Source organism: Marmota monax, unplaced genomic scaffold (genome assembly GCF_021218885.2).
Source record: "Marmota monax isolate L192 unplaced genomic scaffold, Marmota_monax_Labrador192_F-V1.1 WCK01_AAM20220418_F8-fsc00053, whole genome shotgun sequence".
In the NCBI taxonomy this organism is placed as follows: Eukaryota; Metazoa; Chordata; class Mammalia; order Rodentia; family Sciuridae; genus Marmota; species Marmota monax.
In genome coordinates, this window is record NW_026693153.1 from 7,031,591 (window position 1) to 7,052,632 (window position 21,042).

General features: G+C 35.6%; 1 protein-coding gene across 1 annotated transcript in view; it reads right to left on the reverse strand.

Moving 5' to 3' along the window:
• The window catches only part of Adgrg7 (adhesion G protein-coupled receptor G7), a 53,450-nt gene extending 32,617 nt beyond the window's left edge, over nucleotides 1-20,833 (reverse strand). The window contains exons 1-6 of the mRNA XM_046455331.1: nucleotides 20,719-20,833; nucleotides 8,961-9,074; nucleotides 7,915-8,019; nucleotides 4,957-5,069; nucleotides 2,493-2,642; nucleotides 1,100-1,200 (exon numbers count right to left, since the gene is read on the reverse strand). Coding sequence (XP_046311287.1) covers nucleotides 1,100-1,200; nucleotides 2,493-2,642; nucleotides 4,957-5,069; nucleotides 7,915-8,019; nucleotides 8,961-9,074; nucleotides 20,719-20,833 — 698 coding nt within the window. The remainder of the gene's footprint in view (nucleotides 1-1,099; nucleotides 1,201-2,492; nucleotides 2,643-4,956; nucleotides 5,070-7,914; nucleotides 8,020-8,960; nucleotides 9,075-20,718) is intronic.
• Nucleotides 20,834-21,042: the final 209 nt, after the last annotated feature.

Genomic DNA, 21,042 nt, shown 5'->3' on the forward strand with positions numbered 1-21,042 from the left:
TAAGTGAAATTAGCCAATCCCAAAAAAACAAATGCCGAATAATTTCTCTGATTTAAGGATGCTGATCCATAATATGCTGCGTGGGGTTGGGGGTGGTAATAGAAGGATTAAATGAACTCTAGATAGAACGGGGTGGGGGGGCTGGGGATGTGGCTCAAGCGGTAGCACGCTCGCCTGGCATGCGTGCGGCCCAGGTTTGATCCTCAGCACCACATACAAACAAAGATGTTGTGTCCGCCGATAACTAAAAAGTAAATATTAAAAAATTCTTTCTCTCTCTCTCACTGTCTCTTTAAAAAAAAAAAACAAAGGGGAAAAGGAGAGGAGGGGAAGTGAGGGGACAAAGGGGCAGGAAAGATGGTGGAATGCAATGGTCATCATTATCCTAAGTACATGTATGAAGACAGGAAGGATGTGATTCTACTTTGTGTACAACCAGAGATATGAAAAATTGTGCTCTATATGTGGAATATGAATTGTAATGCATTCTGTTGTCATATGTAACAAATTAAAATTTTTAAAAAATATAGTGAGTCTCAGTGAGGATCTTTATGAATAAAGCACATGAGTTTTAGTACAAATATAGAACCCAGAATAATCCAGAACATAGTTATCAAGAACATATGAAACAAGTATAGTTGGATTCTTCTTCTTTTTTTTCAATATAGCCTTGGAAAGCTAAATAAAGTTTAATCAAAATATACCAGGGTATTGGAAGAGAGCACTGAGGTATAGGATGGGGGCTGGCTGTGTATCCTGCAAATGATGTAAGTTGACTGTCCTCTGCAGCTCTGTACCTGGAGAACAGAGTTGGAAGAGCTCCTGCAATGGGTGGAGGTTACCCCTTGACCATGACCATGATAAAATAAGGCCAAGGAAACAAGTTCTAATCTATATCATCCCAGTCACTATCTCCCGGATGTAGCATTTACCACTCTAGGTAGTAACCAGACCAAGGGGAAAGCCAAGGACTCTGTCTGCATTTCAGATAAATCAGTCATTTGCTGCATTCATGAGAGAAATAGACGCCTCTATTTATGCTTCATCCATGCTAAATGGCACTTTGTCAAGTTTTCTTTCCAATTGAAATTGTGCTTACGTTGTAAAGGCATTGTCATTATCAGTAGCAGCAGCTCTTTGAAAAGCATCTTCACTGGCATCCAGAAGTTGACTCACTGTTGTTACAGCAACTTTCTTTGCCTGCCAAGGAGAAGGCACTAATGATCACAGAAGACACCTCATACATTATCATCACCATCATGATGGTGAATTATTATGTAGCAAGTAGCATCTTTGTATGATAAGAGGCAAGGATATTTTTTTCAAAATTAAAGTTTTAGTTTTTGACCTATGTAAATGACAGAGAGACTCAAGACAAGGAAATGTTAAGGATGCTGATCCAAAATATGCTGCAAAGGGTGGAGGGTGAAAATATAAATTAAGATAATGAATTAGGAGGCTTAAGTCTCTAAATATGATCTCTTAACATGATACTTCACAGAACCCTATCCCATTCCTAAGAACTCAAAGGCAAATGCTTGGATACAAAAGCAGAAACAAAATAAGAGTGCAGGGCTCTGATTGTTAATATATTCCAGCCCAGAATATCACTTATCAGTATCACTTACTAGTTATATAAGCTATCAGACTTAGTAAGATTATTTGTATTTTTTTACAATAAAAAACTCAGGAGTATGTCAGAGAGATGATCTCTTGGCATTTGATTACTATTTAATTGACTATTTTTACTAGTTAATCTTTCTATAAATTCTAAATTTTGTGGTCAATAGTCTTATTTTAATTAATTTGTGACTTTAATTTCACCTACCTTCTAAAGGACCTAGTGTAACTTTAAAAAACTTTTTTTGAAATAAGACATTTAAAGGGAATGGAAGAAAGGAGCTACGCCCATATTCCATGGGCAAGTACTGGGTTAATGCGTATTGGTGGTTTATGACACTACCAATTCTCAAGCTCTACCAACTGACAAATGTTCTCAAGCTCTACCAACTGATAAATGTTGAGTATGTGTCTTGTTTTTAGGTATCAGAGTTTACCAGGTTGTCATACCACAAATGTAAACTAGGCTTCAAGTTTCCAGAAAGGCTAGACCAAAAAGCAATTATGCTTATCACAAAGGAATCAGGGTTTAAAAGTATGTTCCAGAGTGAGTTCTCTGGAATAAGAGAGAGATGTTGAGGTCAAATGTAATTGGTAAACAAATTAATAAAGTAACAGAGACTTGTTCATGTCAGGATTTTCTGGAAGATTTAGAATAATAATGATCATTATAATTATCCCAAAGGAAGATATTTGCACAAGGACCCCTTTTAAAATTTCTTTGAACATCCTTTAGAAATAGTACTCTACAAAATGGTCTTAAGCAAAATTAACCTAGCCCAAATCATACCATGATATGAGGAGTAGAATTTGGTATGTCTTTCTACTGTCCCCCCGCCCCCAGCTTCTTTTATTAAAGTCTTGAGTTTTACCTCAGGTTCAGCCTTTCTGGATGCATTAAAGATTTGTCCAACCACTTTAGTAGCAGAAGTGATGTTCTCAGCAGTTAATTTACTGGCATCGGATGTTAAAACCTGGGCTTCAGCAGAAATAGTCTTAGAGTCCACTGTGATATTGACTATCTGTTTACAAATTAAGCAAAAAAAAAAAAATCTCTAGCTTTATACAATTATATCTAAACACTTTGCAAGCAACTGCAGGCCAACAAGCTGAAATTTGGCTGAGCTGCAATCTCCTGAACATCACTTCCACCCAGCCATTTTCATATTTGGTTCTTTCCTTGTGTAAAGGGCACAGTACATGCAGACCACAGTCTTTACTGGTTGCAAGGATTGATTAATACATATGCCTTAGCAAGAGCAGAGCAACTCCAGTATCTCCAAGGACCAATGCAGGTTCACTACTACCTGTTACAAAGTCCATAGATAGATGAGCACAAAAACTGAGAGCAAGTGATCAGAAATTCATGTAATTATTTAATGTGGCTGATAATAGAATAACAAATAATTTAAAAATTGGGTTTGCTTTTATGTATATTCATTTTGCTTTTCTATTATTGTATTTTAAGAAATTATTGGTCAGCAATGGGTTGGAAGTTTTTTTAAGCTGGCTTTTCAGCACAGTTTCGGAAGCACTGGCCTGCACGACCTCTCCAGGTACCAATTGGCCCCAAGGCTCTGTGCTTTGAGGATGAAACATGCTAGTCTGTACTATCAGTACTGAAGCTCAGTGTCAACGTTGGAGAGGGCTTAGTTTTCCACTAGATGGCAGCATCATTTCAAAAAATCAAACCAACTGTTACAGGCAATTCACAGTCAGAAATAATATCCAATCAGTAGACAAAAACAGATAACTGTCTCATTCAATACCCAGGTCCCTGCTATGTGTGAGGTAGGCACTTTGCTAGATATTTTAGAGGTGTTATTATATGTAATAGAAACACAACATTGTAAGGCTCAGAGAGGTTAAGGAGCTCAACCAAAGTTCACCCACACAGCTTGGAAATGGCAGAGTCAAGAATTATACACTGGCTTGTCACACTTCAGATTCTGCGGTCTTTCTTATACTCTGCATGATTGGCAGACACTTACACAGCCAAACTCCCTTTCCCAACCCACCCACACCTGCTTTTCTGTGATTAGGGAGTCAGGGCAGCATACTGTGGATTTTAAAATTGAGACTATGGTCACTAGGCAAAACATTTCACCCCTCAGAATCTTATTTTCCTCTTCTACAAAATCAGTGTACTAATACTTATCTGTGGTGTTATAATATTCTGTATGATTTTTTTAAACTATTAACAGATGCAAAATGTTCATCACAGTACAAATAGTCCCCAACTCACCATGGTTTGACTTAAGACTTTTTGACTTTACAGTGGTGTGAAAGCAATACATATTCAGTAGAAATTGTACTTCGAATTTTGAATTTTTATTTTTTCCCAGGATAGTGATATGTGATACACTATTCTCTCAGGATGCTGGACAGCAGCAGTAAACCACAGCTCCCAGTCAGCTGCATGATGAGGATTAACAGCCAATAAAGTCCACAGTGTACTGTGGTGCTCGACAATGATGGTGTTGGGTAGGCTTGGTGGTTAACTGCATCTATAGTTTATATTTTCAACTTACAATGAATTTATTAGGACGTAACCCAATCATTAGTCCAGGAGTATTTGTGCTTGGCATAAGTGTTCGTCAATTAACTAGTGCTATTACCTGCAATTGTTTGCAATATGGGAATAACATTGGCCTCACAGAAGTTCGATGAGAATTAAATTATATACATATAATTTTATATATATATATATATATATATATATATGTATATATTATATGTATATATATATATATATATATAATGCCTGGCACATGAAAGAACCAACATAAAAGTACATTTCTTCTCCCCCCACCCCTTGCTTAGACCTTAGTGTTAGCTCTTCCGTGTGTTGCACTTGCCTACACTCTTCATCAAAATAATTTAATCTGTATGAAAACATAGCTAGTCTGATGTACTTCCCATTCACCTGCTCATGATCACAGCCCAAGATCAGCATTACTGTCTCAGCGGGTCTTTGGTTATAGTTTTTTTTCCCTATTCATTCTGATCCAGCAAACCACCAAAATATCTCACTTTGGTCACAAATGTTAGGGATCTATTTTCAGTTAAAATGTCACTGGTCTCTAAAAATAAGTCCTTTTAGAATGTGGAATGGGTTATCATCTGCTGAAATTTGCCAAAGCAACAAGTTCAATTCCTCTTTTCCACAAATAGATGTCAACTTTAAACAAATAAGAGTGATTTTAGGTACTAGTTTTGTTATTTCTGTTTTATGAGTATGGGAAACATGGATTTGACCATCAAATATCTGAAAAACAAAGACTTTGCCCAGCATCAGAACTTCTAGTTGCCCATAAGATGGGCCCTGGGGCATACCTGATTTTCCAGGGTTTCCAGATTTTCATTGCAGTTTCCTATTGTGGCATTTTGTAATTCTATCTCTCCATATATAGACACATTGCACAGGCGGATTGCTATTGGAGAGCCAGCTTTAATTTAAAAAAAAGAAGAAGAAGAAAAAGACATGGTCTGTAAAAATGTGCGCAGCAGCTACTGGTCCTGTTCACATGTTCCATCCCAATGTGACTCTACTGCTCTTCCCATCAAAAAGTGGACTAGATTCCTATATTTCCAGAATCCTGGCTGACCTGGAAATTACTTTGAATAGTAGAAAGTAAGGATTTCAGAGCCTAGGCTTAAAAAAGCCTTAAAGTTTCAGCCTTCATCCTCTTAGAATGCTGTCCTGGGACTATCATGTTAGGAAGCAGGTGTGACCTACTAGAAGACAGACCTGTCGGAGCAGAACTGAGGTGCTTGAGCTAACAGCCAGCACCCACATCCTGGATACGTGAGCAAAGCTATGTTAGACTTTCCAGCCCAGCCTAGCTGCCACAGGCAATGTACAGAACTGTGAGAAATCTAAACAATTATTGTTTCTGGCCAATAAGTTTGGGATGATCTAATACATAGCCTAGAAAAGTAAGTTAGTTTCTACAACAGTATTTCAGGTAAATATCACTTGTCTTGCTTTTTAAATCTGGAGTTCAAAAGACCAGTTGACTATTTATTTCCTTTGATGTTTGCTAGAAAGATTTACCTTCTAACAATCAGGGGCAAAATGCCTTTGAATTGGACATGATGGCTAAGAGATCAGAAACGTGTATTGAATTATTTGTCGATTTTTTCTTCTTTATGCAAATCTGGGTAACTCATAAAAGGCATATTTCTATTGTACTGCAGCACCTGTTAGATGTTTTGTTAGTTCTTAAGTGCTTCCTAAGTGATTTGGTTTATTTCCTGAGATAATCACCTAAGCCTCTCTACCTCACTGTCCTTTGGTTAATACTTAATTAGCTGCTATAGATACAATCATTAAAGGAACAGCTGATCAGAATTTTTTCTCAGGACCAGTTTTGAGCAACTTCTTCTTGGGGCATAACTAGAAATACTGAATTTAGATATTACTTCAACAACATTTAAGATAGAAAGTTGGAGTCACTCCTAATTTATATGATGTCTCCATCTCTACTCTATGACATATGACAATTTCTAATAAACGTACAGGATGTAAATAACTTTTAAGTGACCACATGTCAGGTGCACCTTTTCCTCAGTATTACCTACAATTATTAATATCCCTACCCCAAAATAATTGAAATCTATTGTGGTGACTTCCTATAAAAAACTTATTAATTAGAAGCAATTTTTTTTGTAGTTGTAAATGAGGAGCATGCCTTTATTTTATTTGTTTTTTATTTTTATATGGTGCTGAGGATCGAACCCAGAGTCTCATACATGCTAGGCAAGCACTCCGCTACTAATCTACAGCCCAGTCCTAGAAGCAATTCTTAATATGAAAATAAAAGTAAATTAAAGATGTGTACCTTTAAAATTATATTATGGACTTGACCTGAAATTCGAAGGTAAATATAATAATAATAAGCATATTTTCATAATAGTTGCTCAGAAAAGAAAAATAAATAACCCAATGAAAAATGGTAATTCTCTTCTCTCAAAAAAGTTATATATATCAAACAAGCGTGATGACCTTCATGGAAACATTACTGACATTTACTCTTCCTAATTCATAGCACACAATTATGCTTTGTAGGTTGCATCAATTTTATAAATCATTATGTAATACTTAAGATATATAAGAAATATAAAAATAAGACAACAGGTACCCAGAGCCCATAGACACATCACATAGTATAATATGGCATACAGAGTATGTATGGTAAGTAACAAAGCAACCCAAGTCCCTTTTTACTTTATGAGTTCGTAATGAAGAAGCTAGAAGGACCTATGTAAAGAGTAAAATCAGGAATACTAGAGTAATCATGAAATATGTGAGCAAAACAATTTGGATTCTGAAAATAAAATGCAGAGCTACATAATCACTTAGATTAAATAAGGTAAAGAAGTGATAAGAAAGAACGATTCAAGTAATTCACTTAGTTTTTCCAAGAGCCCTTGATATGCACAAATGTTTAAGTAAAATGTGAAATTCTCCTCAAGGTTGTTACTGATAGTGGTTCTATCAAATATTTTTGTAAATTATCTAGAATTGGCTGTATTCTTGGGGTTTCTGGTTCTACTGGAAATGTGGGATTACCTGTAAGATTGAGAAGATAAAACTCAATGCAAACGAGGGACAGGAAAACATTTAGGGAAAATTATGACAAAATAGGCACACTATTAGGAAAAGGATCCATGGATTTCTAAAGGCTACGCCCAATGTGGCATTGAAATAAAACAATCATCAATATCCAGGATGTTATCAGGGATTGAAAAGGGAAAATATTATTTGCTCCTTTACTCAGAATGCCACTATGAAAATAAGTTTGTCATGTTCAAGAAGGATATGATGAAGCTAGAGAGTATTCCAAGTTGGATAACTTAGATGATCAAGGAGATGAAGGCCTGCTGACTACAGACAGACTTAATTAATAACCTCTCTACCTGGAAAGTTGCAGTCTGAAAGTGGATGTAGTGTAAGTCTATAATCTAGACTAATTCTTTTAAATTGAGACAAACTAGTTCAAAATGAAAATGTTCACCCAATCAAACTCTAGGAGACAGAGTGAGCTGGACAGTCCTATCAAGTAAGGATTAAGAGGAATTTTCAAACAAACAATCCATATTAAGGATTTTAGAAAAATTACATCTATGTAAAGAACCACACAAACTTTGAACATTGACATCATAAAAGGGGACTAGGCCTTTCCTTGATACCTATTCCAGAGTTTTAATACTAGTTGGTGGGATGGTAGGTATAACTCAGCATAGAGAATATTAAGCCCAAAGAAAGAAAATTTTTAGAAAAAAACATACCATTTAAAGTGTTCTTGTCACATGTTTCCAAAGAAGTTCCATACCTGCCCACTGGAATTCTGGCAAAAGTAAAACCCATATAGGTACTATTTTCACAGAAATTAGCTGTAATGGAAAGAAATTTTTTTTCATTAAAAATTATACTTCTCTTTTTCAAATTTGAACCCAGATAAAAGTCAAAGTTCAGAACCAATATAATGTAATTTGAAAGGTAATAGAATCTACTGGTCTTTTCTATCTGGTTAACTTACTACCATTAGAGTAACTAACCTGTTAGATAACAGATTCCAGCATACAAAATACATACCTAGGTAGAAGTAGAAGGTGAGCACTAATATACTAGCAAGGATAGTGTATATGAAATGAGTTAGAATCTTGAAAATTAAAAATATGCAGCTTACAGTGACAAAGGCCATAATGAAGATGTGGGTCAAAACAGAAAGGTGTGTGAGACGTAGTGGCTGGTAGGAATATAAGAAATGATAGGAAGGGGTGTGTAGGGCTCTGGATCCCAAGCAGGCAGCATAGAGTGTGAAGAGTATAAAGTACACTTCAGATCAAGAAACAGCCTTGAACTTGGATTCTGAGACACTATTGATTGCAATAAAACCACTATATCAATAACTCTTCAAGGAAAAGGAAGAAAAGACAAGAACTTCATTTAAGTATATAGGTAGTGGATAGGGAGATGCATCTCAATTTCAGAAAAGTTAAACATGTTAAAAATGTGATATTTTAAATAGGATAACATGGCATATCTGCAACTGAAAGGACCTGAGGGAACCATATGGCCCTAAATTTGAAGGAGACACACCTGTGAGTTTATAGAGAAAATTGACAGTCAATAAATGGACAGGGTGTATTGATTACATGGTTAAATCGCACTAGAGGGAAATTTGCCTTTGACTCTTAAAGCCATCACCATTGTGCCCATTTACTGGCATTATGTCCATTAATTATAATTGAAGTTTCCAGAAGTTTTGCTGAAGTTCTCATTAACACAAGGATCACCTAATCTCACCCTAGTATTGTCTCAAGTAACTTACCGATTGTACATCTCAGGCCCTTCCACTCTTCTGTACAAATGCATCTGCCATTTTCCCAAGTTCCACCATTCCTGCAGAACACTGCAGGGGTGCTCGAGGGGGGAGCAACTGTTACTAAAGAAACAATAAATAACAGAATAATATGGGAACTGGCAGATTAGTTTCTCCTTTCACATCTGTGGATGTTTAACTCTGAATGTAAAACCATTACTTTGAGAATCATTACTGAGAAATATCCTTTGTAATATCATCATACACACACGCACACACACACACACTGAGAAGCTACACAAGATGCAGACTTCTAACTAGGTGCTATGCGTGGAGAGTAGGCCATGACTTGTTCAGAGTTACTCCACGATGTATGGAACAGTAATATTCAGGCTGTGCCTGACTCTGAATTACTCCATTTTGCCCAAAAGTTTGCCATCAGCTACTCCATTTGAGTACAAATGCCGAGGAGGAATGACTCTACACCTTATTTGTAGAAGCAAACAACCACTATCTTCCCAACACAACCATAAGGCAAAAATTGGTAAATAATTTATATATGCCAACTTATCAAATTAAATCAGGAGCACATGGATGTGGGAGTGTCATAAGTCACATCAGGAATGCCAGTCACAGAAGCTTATCACCCTCACCAGATCCAACCCCTTCACCCAAGACCCATAAAAAAAGGAGTCCCTTAAGCCTGGACACAGCAGCACCCTGACCCTGTCAGCTGGTCACCCACCATGGCTCATGCCATGCCTGGGAAAATAACCACAAGGATAAATCTCCAGTCCTGCCCCTTTGGGTTTCAACATAGAGCAGTTTCTCTTGCTCATAAGGATGACACACAGCTTAAACTAAGCTGACACCTTGAGCTGACACTCTGAAACTGAAACTGCTATCCATCGGGGCCCTCTGCCTTGAGAACTCTGCAAAACTGGTTCTTTAAAACCCTTAGATGACCATCTATGATGACTCTTTGACTATGTGCATTGACATTCCTCTTTGCTTGTTATTCTTGGCACAGCATTCTAAAACCCTGTGGCTATCTAAACCCCTTTAAGGCTTTCTTTTGTGTGTGTGTGTGTGTATGTGTGTGTGTGTGTATACACACACACATACACATATATATGTATATGTATATATATAATTTTTGAAATATGATGTATGACTTGAGTGTTATAGATATTAGAAATTAAGATTGGAATAGAATAAAAGAACTTGTGACTGCCTGGCTTATGTATCAGGTGACCCATGAGTATTTGATGAATTGTCACGGCTGAAAATGGTGTAGTTTGTAAATTTATTGTTATTCAATAAATTTTGACATTGTGGAAAGATACAAGTGTCTGTATTAATGCCACAGCACATTAGCAACACTATGGATACCATAAGCATTTTTTGTTTTTTGTAGCACTTGGGATTGAACTCAGAGTCTTTCACATTCTAAACAAGCACTGTACACTGAGCTATAATCCCAGCTCTTTTAATTTTAATTTTGAGAGAAGGTCTCACTTAGTTACCCAAGCTGGTCTCAAACTTCTTGTCTCGGTCTCCCAAGTTGCTAGAATTACAGGTATGCACCATTATACCAGGCTCAAAAGACATGTTTGAAAGATACAACACTTTGACCAAGGAGATTAGAATCCCCTGAGAAAGAGGAAATTATACAGATGGGAGATAGATAGATAGACAGACAGACTGAACAAGTTAACGTGAAGACTTAACTACTTCTAGAACACAAAGGAGAGATATTGAGGCCAAAGGTAACCTAAACCCAAGAGGACTTTCCAGAAGAGGTGATATTTGAGTTGGATTTTAATATTAAATCAACAAAAGCCAGATGAAAATGGGAGACTCAAGCAGGCAAAATCAGAAAAACATAGAAAGTTTTGATGTGTCAAAAAAACAGAAAAGAGATTAATATTCAGCATTAGTTCTATGTGTGAACAATAGGAGGACATCAGCTGGATTGGGAAGGGCCTTTAGACCATGCCAAGGAGATTTCATCCTGGAGGAATAAAGAGAGGTCTTCAACAAGGGAGTGACATAAAGGCCCAAAAAAGCATTAAACATAAAATAAAACTTTATAATTTGCACTTAATCAAAATTAGAAACTGCTGTTCATCAAAAGGCATTGCTAAGAAAATAGAAACAGAAGCCACAGACTGGGAGAAAATATTTTCAGTGCATATACATGACAAGGAGATTGTTTACGGAACTGTAAATAAGAATTATTAATCAATCTGTAAGTTAGAATTGTAATTTTGTAAATTGCAAAGAATATACATTAATCAAAAGAAATACAAAATTCCACCTTTTCAGGGCAAAATACTTGAATAATCTCTTCATAAGAGAAGCTGTAGCGACAGGCAATTGGCACATGAAACAATTGCCTGGCATCTTTGTCACAGGAGAAAACCAAATCACAGCCATAGTGAAATACCATTTCAGGCCCCACTTGAATAAACAAATAGATCAAGAGAAGAGAATAGTGTCCATAAGTAGACTCACAAGTGTAGCCAACTGATCTTTGACAAAGGAGCCAGTAGAGTTCAATGGGAAAAGGTGTCGCTTCAACAAATGCTACATGTCCACAAATGAAAAATGAATCTAGACCTAGACTTCCATCTCTTACAAAAATCATCTCAAAGGGGATCACAGACCTAACATAAAATGTAAAACTATAAAACTAGAAGATAGCAGAAGAATATCCAGGTGACCTTAGGTGTAGCCATGAGTTTTTAGATACAATATCAAGTTATCTATGAAATATATATATATATATATATATATATATATATATATATATATATATATACATTATTAAGACTATTTTGAAGTTGTTTATCCTTCCATCATAGTTTATACTATTGTCATATCAAAGATCATCAATTTGTAGCATTTACATGTAGAATTTTTTACTACCAATTCAATTATTTTTTAATATATTTACTTTATTTATTTTTATGTGGTGTTGAGGATCGAACCCAGTGCAAGCAATCAACCGCTGAGCTACAACCCCAGCCCCTCAATTATTTTAATGGCTATAGTTCTATTTAGTTTTTTTTTCTTTTTTGGGAGGGTAATTTTAGGTCATGTATATTTACTTAGAAAATTGTCATTTGACATAAGATTTATATTATCTGGGATAAAGTTTTCTATGATATTTGCTTATTATTTTGTTTAAATCCTACCTTTCGCTGTTGTGACCCTTCTTTTTGTGCCTATTGCTTAATTATGCCATTTCATTTGGATGAATCTTGATAGAGATTTATCTACTAAAATTTGTTTTTTCAAAAAAAATGGTTTTTTATTTAGTTGATCTTTACTCGTTTCTTTTATTGTCATCCCACGAATTTTCTTATTTTTATTATAATCAAATATTCTTCCTTAGAATTTGTTCCCTTTTTAACTTTTAAAGTTCAAATGCTTATATCACTAATTTTTAATCTTTCTGGTTATTATATAGACCTAGAAGTGTCACTGTAAATATATTTTTAGTTGTGTCCAAGTTGTTACATAAAAATGCTTCTATTGCAGTTTTGAACATTTTGTAATTCTCATTTGATTTCTTCTTTGAAATACTTAAAATAATTTTGTTCTACTTGTAACATATTTTCTTGGATATTTTATGCATTGCCACCTACATTATATTGTATTATAGTTAAAAAGCATAATCTACATGGCATTGATTCTTCAGTACCTACTGAGACCTTCTGAAAATAGTGTACTTTCTCCACTTATTGTGGCCATGCTAATATATAAGTCTACTATATCTTGTTAGATGTGCTTTTCATACTTCTGAATCCTAGTTGTCTCCACTTGAGCAATCAATTTCTCATAGAAGGGTGTTAGATGGAAACATTCTGATTGTAAATCTGTATATTTATCTGTATAATTTTATTCAGTACTGCTTTATGTACTTTGAGTCTGTATTATTTGATGAATAAAAACACAGGATTATGAGTTCTTCCTGACTGGATTATTCTATCATTGAATCATAAAACTCATTCTTCATATTGTTCTTTACCTTAAAGCCTTTTTTTCTGATTTTAATATTGCTAACTCAGTTTTCTTTTGTTTTTCTTAGTATTTGCCTGCAACTGACTTTTCCATAATTTTATTTTTACCAACAATGTCATTAAATGTTAAATGTTTCTTGTTAAACTGTATTAGCTACATTTTTGTTTTGCTTCAAAGATATCCAATATGACAATATTTCTTTAAGCAAATGAGTTTAAACTTCTTAAGTTTGTGTTTGTCATTTCTACAGTTATTTTGTATTCATCCTTATTTTATTTTTCCAATATTATTCATATTCTTTATTTCACTGTTTTCTAGCATTTTAGTATTTTTTAAAAAATCTCCTGCAATATTAGTCTTTTGAAACACAGAAAACAATCTATGACTATTTATATTTGCCAAAAAGTTTGTCAGTTTCTTTTTTGCCTTCATACCTTATATTGTACACCTTCCCTGGATTCAATTTCTTTCTTTCTGAATTTAATAACACAATTTAATAATGTTTTCAGCGGGGGCCTGTAATTTCCCCACACCCCCACAAGCTGGAATGTGCTTCCTGTCCCTGTGAATGCACTGAAGCCACAACCTCTAGGGCTTACGCCAAGGCCTGCCCACCACTGTGATATCAGCTTTTTTCTCTGTTTCTGCCACCTGGCATTGACTTCAAGAAAGAAAGCCTGCTTATGTATTTGAATTATTATATATTTATTCATAACATGTAGATGTTTGTAAGCAAGAAGAAAACCTATCCATGGCTATTCATTATGCCTTTTGCCCTAAAACTCATTTCTTAAGGGGTATTTTGACAACTCTTAGAAGAAGGGTCATGGCTTACCACAGTGCAGTTGAATAGAAGGCACCTAACAAATATTGCTGACTGGCTTCTTTGCCATTTGCATTCTGGTTGAAAATATCTAGTCCAAGCTGAATTACCTACTCTACTGTCAGATTTGCATGTTTAACACCTTGTACTATGCACTTCAAGACTCTAAAATTCCTAAATCATTCTTGAGATATAGCAAAAGTAGTACTGACATCATTAAGACTCCAAATCTTATATAAAGAAATCAGACTCAGAAAGATGAAGTGGATTCTTTGTAACTCATAAGTACTTTTCGAACTGTGGACTCAAGAAAGACATTAGCTATTCTTTAGCCCAACCCCTTATTCTACATAAAAGCTCACTGATTTGTGCAAGAGCAGCAATTAGCTGGTAGCTGAGCAGGGGCTGGACATGAATTTCCTTGCTACTGACCAAGGTGTTCCTGCTTCCTTCTCACAGTGCCTGCCTCTACCACACAGCATAAGCAGCTTCTTCATTTTACTTGCTGATTCACACACTAGAACACATTTAACAGCAGTATTTTTTTCGTTTTAACACCAGCAAGATAATAATCATATTTCTCTACTTTGTTTTAAATTGTAATATATCAGCAATGCTAACACTACATTCAGTACTTTCATTACACATTTTGAAAGATTAAGTGCAGAACATTTAGGACACATACACTTATTGCTGCTTGAGAAAGTAACATAAAATAATATTAAAGACTCCAAAGGGAAAATATGAATTTCTTCTCCTAAACTAGACAAAATTAGAATCTGCTTTTGAAAAATATAGTTTAAATAGTAGGGAAATAAAAACATTTTTCCTAGTCAAAGAAATTATATCAAAGATCCTTTCTAGTGTTTCTCTCAGTCCTTTGTAATATAAAGTCCAGGCATCCATTTGTCCCAGACCAGGAATTTAAAATAAGTAGATGGAAGATAAATTTAACCCTTAAATGAGAGGACAACATTTAGGAAAATACAATTATTTTTAAGAAATAAACCCTGAAAGATGTATACAAATAAAATACATATAGTGTTCATTTAAGGTAAAAGTTGTTCACCATTAACAATATCTGGTTAAATATTTCAATAAACTTGTTAAATATTTTAATAAGCTTTCCCTGCTGGTGCAGTGTAGCATGAACACTGAAAAGCAAATACAGGAAGATTACAGTCATGCTTACAAGTCTTTCTGTTTCTGTTCTGAGCTAGTCAATTGAACTTAATGATTAAACCTACTATGGACTTTTGGTTTGATAACTTAAGTCTCAATCCAAAGGTCTGATTTAGGTCAATGGTATCTATTCCAAGTATAATTCAGGGAGTGGAAAAACTATGCTCTGTATTGAATGATCTAAAAATTCAGAAATTATAGAATAGTAGCTAACACTTATTGAGTATTTATAATGTACTAGGCATCCTCTTAAACATTCAAATGCATTAGTTACTCCTCAGAGCAGCACTATGAGGCAGGATTTACTATTAACCTCATAAGAGGTCAGAAAACTGAGGCACAGAAATGTTGAGTAAGTTACTCAAAGTCACTCATCTGGTAAGTGGCAGTATTGAGATTTACACTGAGGCAGTCTAGATTTCAAATCCCCCTGACCCCACTCTTAAGCACACAGCCTTAACCACTATATCTATAAAGATCTTTAACAACATGCATCATCAGAGACCATCATGGGTGGTGACAATACCCAGAATTTCAAGTAAAAATATCTAACACCTGGAAACCCAGGAATAAACAACTAAGCCAAGAATCTAGCCTCTTAGTTTAAGACAGTGACTTTTAAAATGGGATCAGCACTAAATGTCACTGTTCTGATATTAAAGTAATCCATGCCCCTTGGTCAGTTACATTAAAAGATGTATCCCTCAAACAAGAATCCCTTCCCTTTCATAGAAACCACTGTTTTTCTTATTTAGAGGGTGGATATGTGAGGCAGCAAGAGAGGTGAATGGTAAAGGAATGGAAGTGAGATTTTTAACAGCAGAATTGAGACTGAGAAACACCACTGTGGCCTGAAACCTAGATTCCTCCATCCAAAAAACACTTCAGAGAAGTGTTTTTAAACCCCAAATGCAACTGTCCTCCAGGAGTTAGATTTATTACTGAGATTAGCAGTACAGGAAGTACTGAAATCTAGAGAATTGAAAGCCAAGTATCCATGGACAGATTATTTTCTAAGAAACAATAAACTCTCCTTGACCTTTCCTGACAACTCACATTTTCTACTGAAGAATTATTAGTGTTATAAAATCTGGCTTTGCAGTTTGGGGCTATTTCAACCTACTGAAATCTCTTGTTAGGCTGAGGAACAGGTATGTTCTGTTCTGTGGCAAGGAACAAAGGTTAGACTATCTGGAGAGAAGGAAATGAGACGCAAGTGAACAGGAAGTTCTTGGGCCAGGAGCAGTGTGGGATATGGTCAAATAAGGTGTAATAGCACTGCCAGTGTGTTTTGAGGTAAGACATTCTCTACTAATAGAAGTTAAGAAAACACCCCACTGCCATTGTGATTATGAACATCTGTCTATATTTACAGTAGGCTTAGCTCAAGTTGGAAAATGTCAAAGGAAGGAAATATAATAAAGCCTAATTATATTTTCATTTTACTTTCATCATCAAATGTAATGGAACCCAAAACCCATGCTGCTTTTTGTGGTACAAGCCTCTTGCTATTGAAAGCACAAAGCCAACAGAGACAGAGCACTTAGGCTTGTCCATTCTGAAAATACATCAGACGAGGTGGATGTTTTTCTGTGGAGCATGCCTAATTTGAAAATTCCAGCAATCTGGCAAAACTTAGATTTGCTCCAATATATAGGCATCCTACAACATTGCTGATCACATGGTTAAACTAAAGAGGCCAACTGGAGAGATCTTAAGCGAAGAGTCCTAGAAATGGTGATATGGTGCATGGCTTGGAGTAGAGAAAGAAAACTAAAGTGATACCTTTCTTTAAAAAGTCCAGAATTGTATTTCTTTTAATACTTTAAAAGACATTATAAGGAACAGGTGGTAATGTTATTTCCTTTCTTAACTATTTGACAATTCTTATTTCATGCTATGGACTGAATATTGTGTCCCCTTGTTAAAACTTTCCAATGTGAAGGTATTAGAAGTTGAAACTTTGAAAGGTAATTAGTTCATGAGGGTAGACCATGCCCAAATGTAATTAATGCCATTAAGGGCTGTACAGATAGAATTTTCCTTTGATACCATATAAGGATATAGCAAAAAGCCACCTTCTCTGAAGGAGGAAATAGGCCTTTATCATATACTGACTCTCCCAGTAACTTGATCTCAAGAATTCTTAGCCAATAGAACTGTGAGAAATAAATTTCTGTTGCTTATCATGCGTCAAGAAATAAGTGGACTAAGCCCAGTTTCTGGTTGTCACATGAGTCTTCTGTTCACTCATTAATTATGTTTGGGCAGCTATCATGCAAGTCCTATTCTAGGTGTAGGGAATGCAGTTTAGTAAGTAGGCCCTCCTTCTCATGGAACTCTCATTCTAGAAATGGGGAGACAATTAACCAGTAAACAAGTTAAGTAAGAAATTATCCAGGATAAAAGCTATGACAAAAATACATGTAAAACAGAGCAAAGAGGGTGATACCAGCCTGGGTGGGTAGGAAAGATCTCTTGAAGGAGGTGACACTCAACATGAGACCAAAATCATCAGAGAAGGAGCCATTCATGTGAAACTCTGGTGAGGAGTGTTCTAGGTAAATGGACATCATTAAAGAAGAACTTCAAGTCTAGACATTGAAAATGGATAGGTAGTCTTGTGCCTGGGAACACAGATGGAGAAAATTTTACACTTGGCAATATATCTCATCATGTCACTTGGTTGAAAAAGATCATTATTTTTTTTAATGGTTCCATCAGTGGCATGTAGAAATGATGGACTTCTCCAATAATCTTGAAAGAAATCTAACCTATTCCCATGAAATTCTGTTTTCTTTGTCAACCCAGAGCCTTAAACTGTGCAGTTTTAACAAGAGATCAATAAGGAAATAGGAACAGAATTTTAAAATACTTCTCTATTCCTAGCATCCTAGAGACTATGTCTTAAAGTACTTGTTTGATATTTAAACCAATGATCCATTTTAAGAAATAATTAGGAAAACTAACACTTAGAATGATTAGAGTTGAGCTCCTTCATGTCTTGTTTGATAGGTATTAGATGTTTGGATCTATGTGAATGTGAGAACTCTTTCCATTAAAAGCAGCCAATTATCAGGATGAATACTGCTAGGAATGCAGTCTCTTTTGCGGTTCTTGGTTAGAAGATCAATGCAGACAAGTATAACTTAGCGAAGCTGAAGGAAGAACTTTGCACATCCTAGTACAAGGTGGCAAATCCATGACAGTTACTCAGCAGCCAAAAATCTATGGACACCACTGAAGACTCAGTAAGCCTTAAAACTGAAGCATGACTAAAGCTACACTCTATACACTGCATTAATCATGTAGATCTCATTGACTTGAAGACAATCTTACTTCCCCAAAGAGCCTGACTTTGCCTAGCAAAACAACAGACTGCCCTGATTCTGCTGCTTACTGCACGTCTTTGTGAATTAGGTTTTTCAGCCACTGCTATCTCAAGAAGAAAAAATAAGTTAATTGATTTGGGTCTACCCTTGTCTTCTCTGTAGGAAAGTTAAGATCACAGATACTAAAGTTAAAATGATCAAGTTCAAAATCCAAACTTTCCAGCTATGTAAGCATGAAATATTCTCAAGAGCCTGAATTTCCCCCACTTGCAACATAGAACATAACATCAACTCCAAAGGCGGTTGTGAGATTAAATGATATAAAGTATGTGAAATTTTCAGCACAATGCTTAGAATATAGAAAAAATTTTTGATATTATAGGTCTTTTAATGATCAAATGCATAAATAGCATGCATATCATCATATTAGTGTTGGTCCCCTATGGCCAAATAACAGTAACTTCTCATTGAAATTTAATTAGACAGGATTTTTTTTTCTATTTTTCACTAAGAAGCTATCACTTTCTAATGAAAAATAAAAATGAGACATAATTTATACATCTGCTTATGTTAACAAAATTAATTTTGACTGCAATAAAATTACATTATCCAAAATTTAACATGTATGCTTGTGTACATTTTTTCTGAATAAGACAATCATAGTTTTCATGAATTTCTCAGAGATATTCATGACCTTTATTCCCCTAAAAATTTTAAAAACAATATATTTCTATACCTATGTAGAGGAACCAAAAGAACATCCAACAATTATAGGAGATGAGATGGTGGGATGGGATGGGATGGAATGGGATGGGATGAATAGGATGGGATAGGATGGAAAGAGGAGCAATAGACTGAAGGAAGTGAGTGGGAAAAAAATGAAGTGGAATGGAATGAACACACTATGAATAAATAAAATGGACAAAGCAAACAGCAACAGCAGATAGTACCAGTCTCCATCCTTTTCTTTAAACAAAAGTGATGACCCTCCCCTTTTCTACTGGGTTTAATAAAAAATTGAGGGATGTCTTCATATAAAGATTCAATTGGAAAATTCAGAACAATGGAAAATTTAGTCTTTTATGAAGAGCTAGTATGCTTCTGCTTTTAGAAATGGGACATTTGTTACTCTATTCTTCCTTTGGGGTCTTAGTCTTATTTTGTATTTATTTTAAGCAGCTCCCCCTGAGTCTTTGGATTTGATATAATCTATCCCCCTCCCTATCTTATTCTTCATGTTGTTTTTGCACTTTGGTCTTTGTTTTATTAGTTCTATTCTGTGTCCTTTTAAAATCACCACAATTTTTCCCTTTAAAACTAGATGTTATAAATAAAGGAAAAGAAGACTTCTTAAATATTTACCCTTTAAATGAAGCTCCTCAATTTAGCAAGCTTACCAGGGAGAAATAGCTCTAGTTCACAATTTTTTAAAACCTAAAATAAACTATTTTACAAAACTTAAGCAAACAAAAGTACATTTTCCCCAAGTTTAAATCTTATGTTTTTCTGATCAATTATTTTCCTAGTTCTCTAAATGATATTAATACAATATTCTCTAAATATTATTCCTTGGGGCCAGAGAACTGCAGCCCATGTATCTGACCCCTTTTGTTCTCACTGGGGACCTTTGCAGTCATGCACTGTGGTCCTACAGCAGTCTACTTAGAGGGCAGATGGCCTCTCTTCCTGCCTCTCCTGACTGGCATTAGTTGCCCCTATTTACTCAGTTTCATCAGAAATGTTCTCTATTTTGGGGCACAGCATAGAGATTGTTGTGAGCTCTGAGGGCTCTCCTTAACGCCATCGTCTCATACACTCCTGCCCCTCCTAATGCCATTTCACACATTAGCAATGTACACACCAGGAGACTAATAACAACATGTTGAATAACCAGGAAAATTATTTTAATATCTTAATTTTTAGTTGTTTTCTAACTATAAAAAGAGGAAAGAAGAAAGCCTGTATGCAAACTCTGAGGTCATTTTACTGACAACTCTATTGTTTATTTCTAAACATCCTTGTTGAAATGAAATTTTATTCTGCCCGTGTTTGATTGGCTGTGAGTACCCATAACTATTTACCTTAATTGCGTAGAATTAAACAAATCCAAATGTATTACTAATGACTTTAATTATTACTCTTTAAGTCAGTCAAGAGTTAAAAGAGCATAAAAACTCAACTGTGTCATCCTTCATGCTGCCTATTCACACACCGTGTGTATTTATACATACACAGCTGCCTGCTGGCCATCATTGACTCTTGTATTTCATAATGGCAATGTGGTGGGCAGCCTTAGCCTGGACAAGCTACTTTCCAGCATTGTTATGTCAGGTGGCATATGTCATGGACAGAGACTCATGCCTTCTCTCTCTCAAAGTAAAGCGAAACAGGGTGACATTACCTCTCTGGATCCTTATCACTGTCCTCCAGATGCCCAGTCCCAAAATGATGGCCGTCAGCAGCCCACATGCAACGGCTACCAGCACCCTGAGGTCACAGGGGCGGCAGCGAGCCATGGTAAAGGCACAGATCTACTCCTTGCTGAAAAGCAACTAACGTGTCTTCTCCTTGAGCCAAGAACTTTAATAAGAAATTGTCCTAAAATATAAAAATGATTCGTCCTTTCAGTGATGGATCAGGAAGGTGTTTTCCAATTTTGGGGAGTTTTGAGGTTAATCCAGAATGCAGTTCAAATCACCTAATAAAAGGTGCATATTCTACTTGC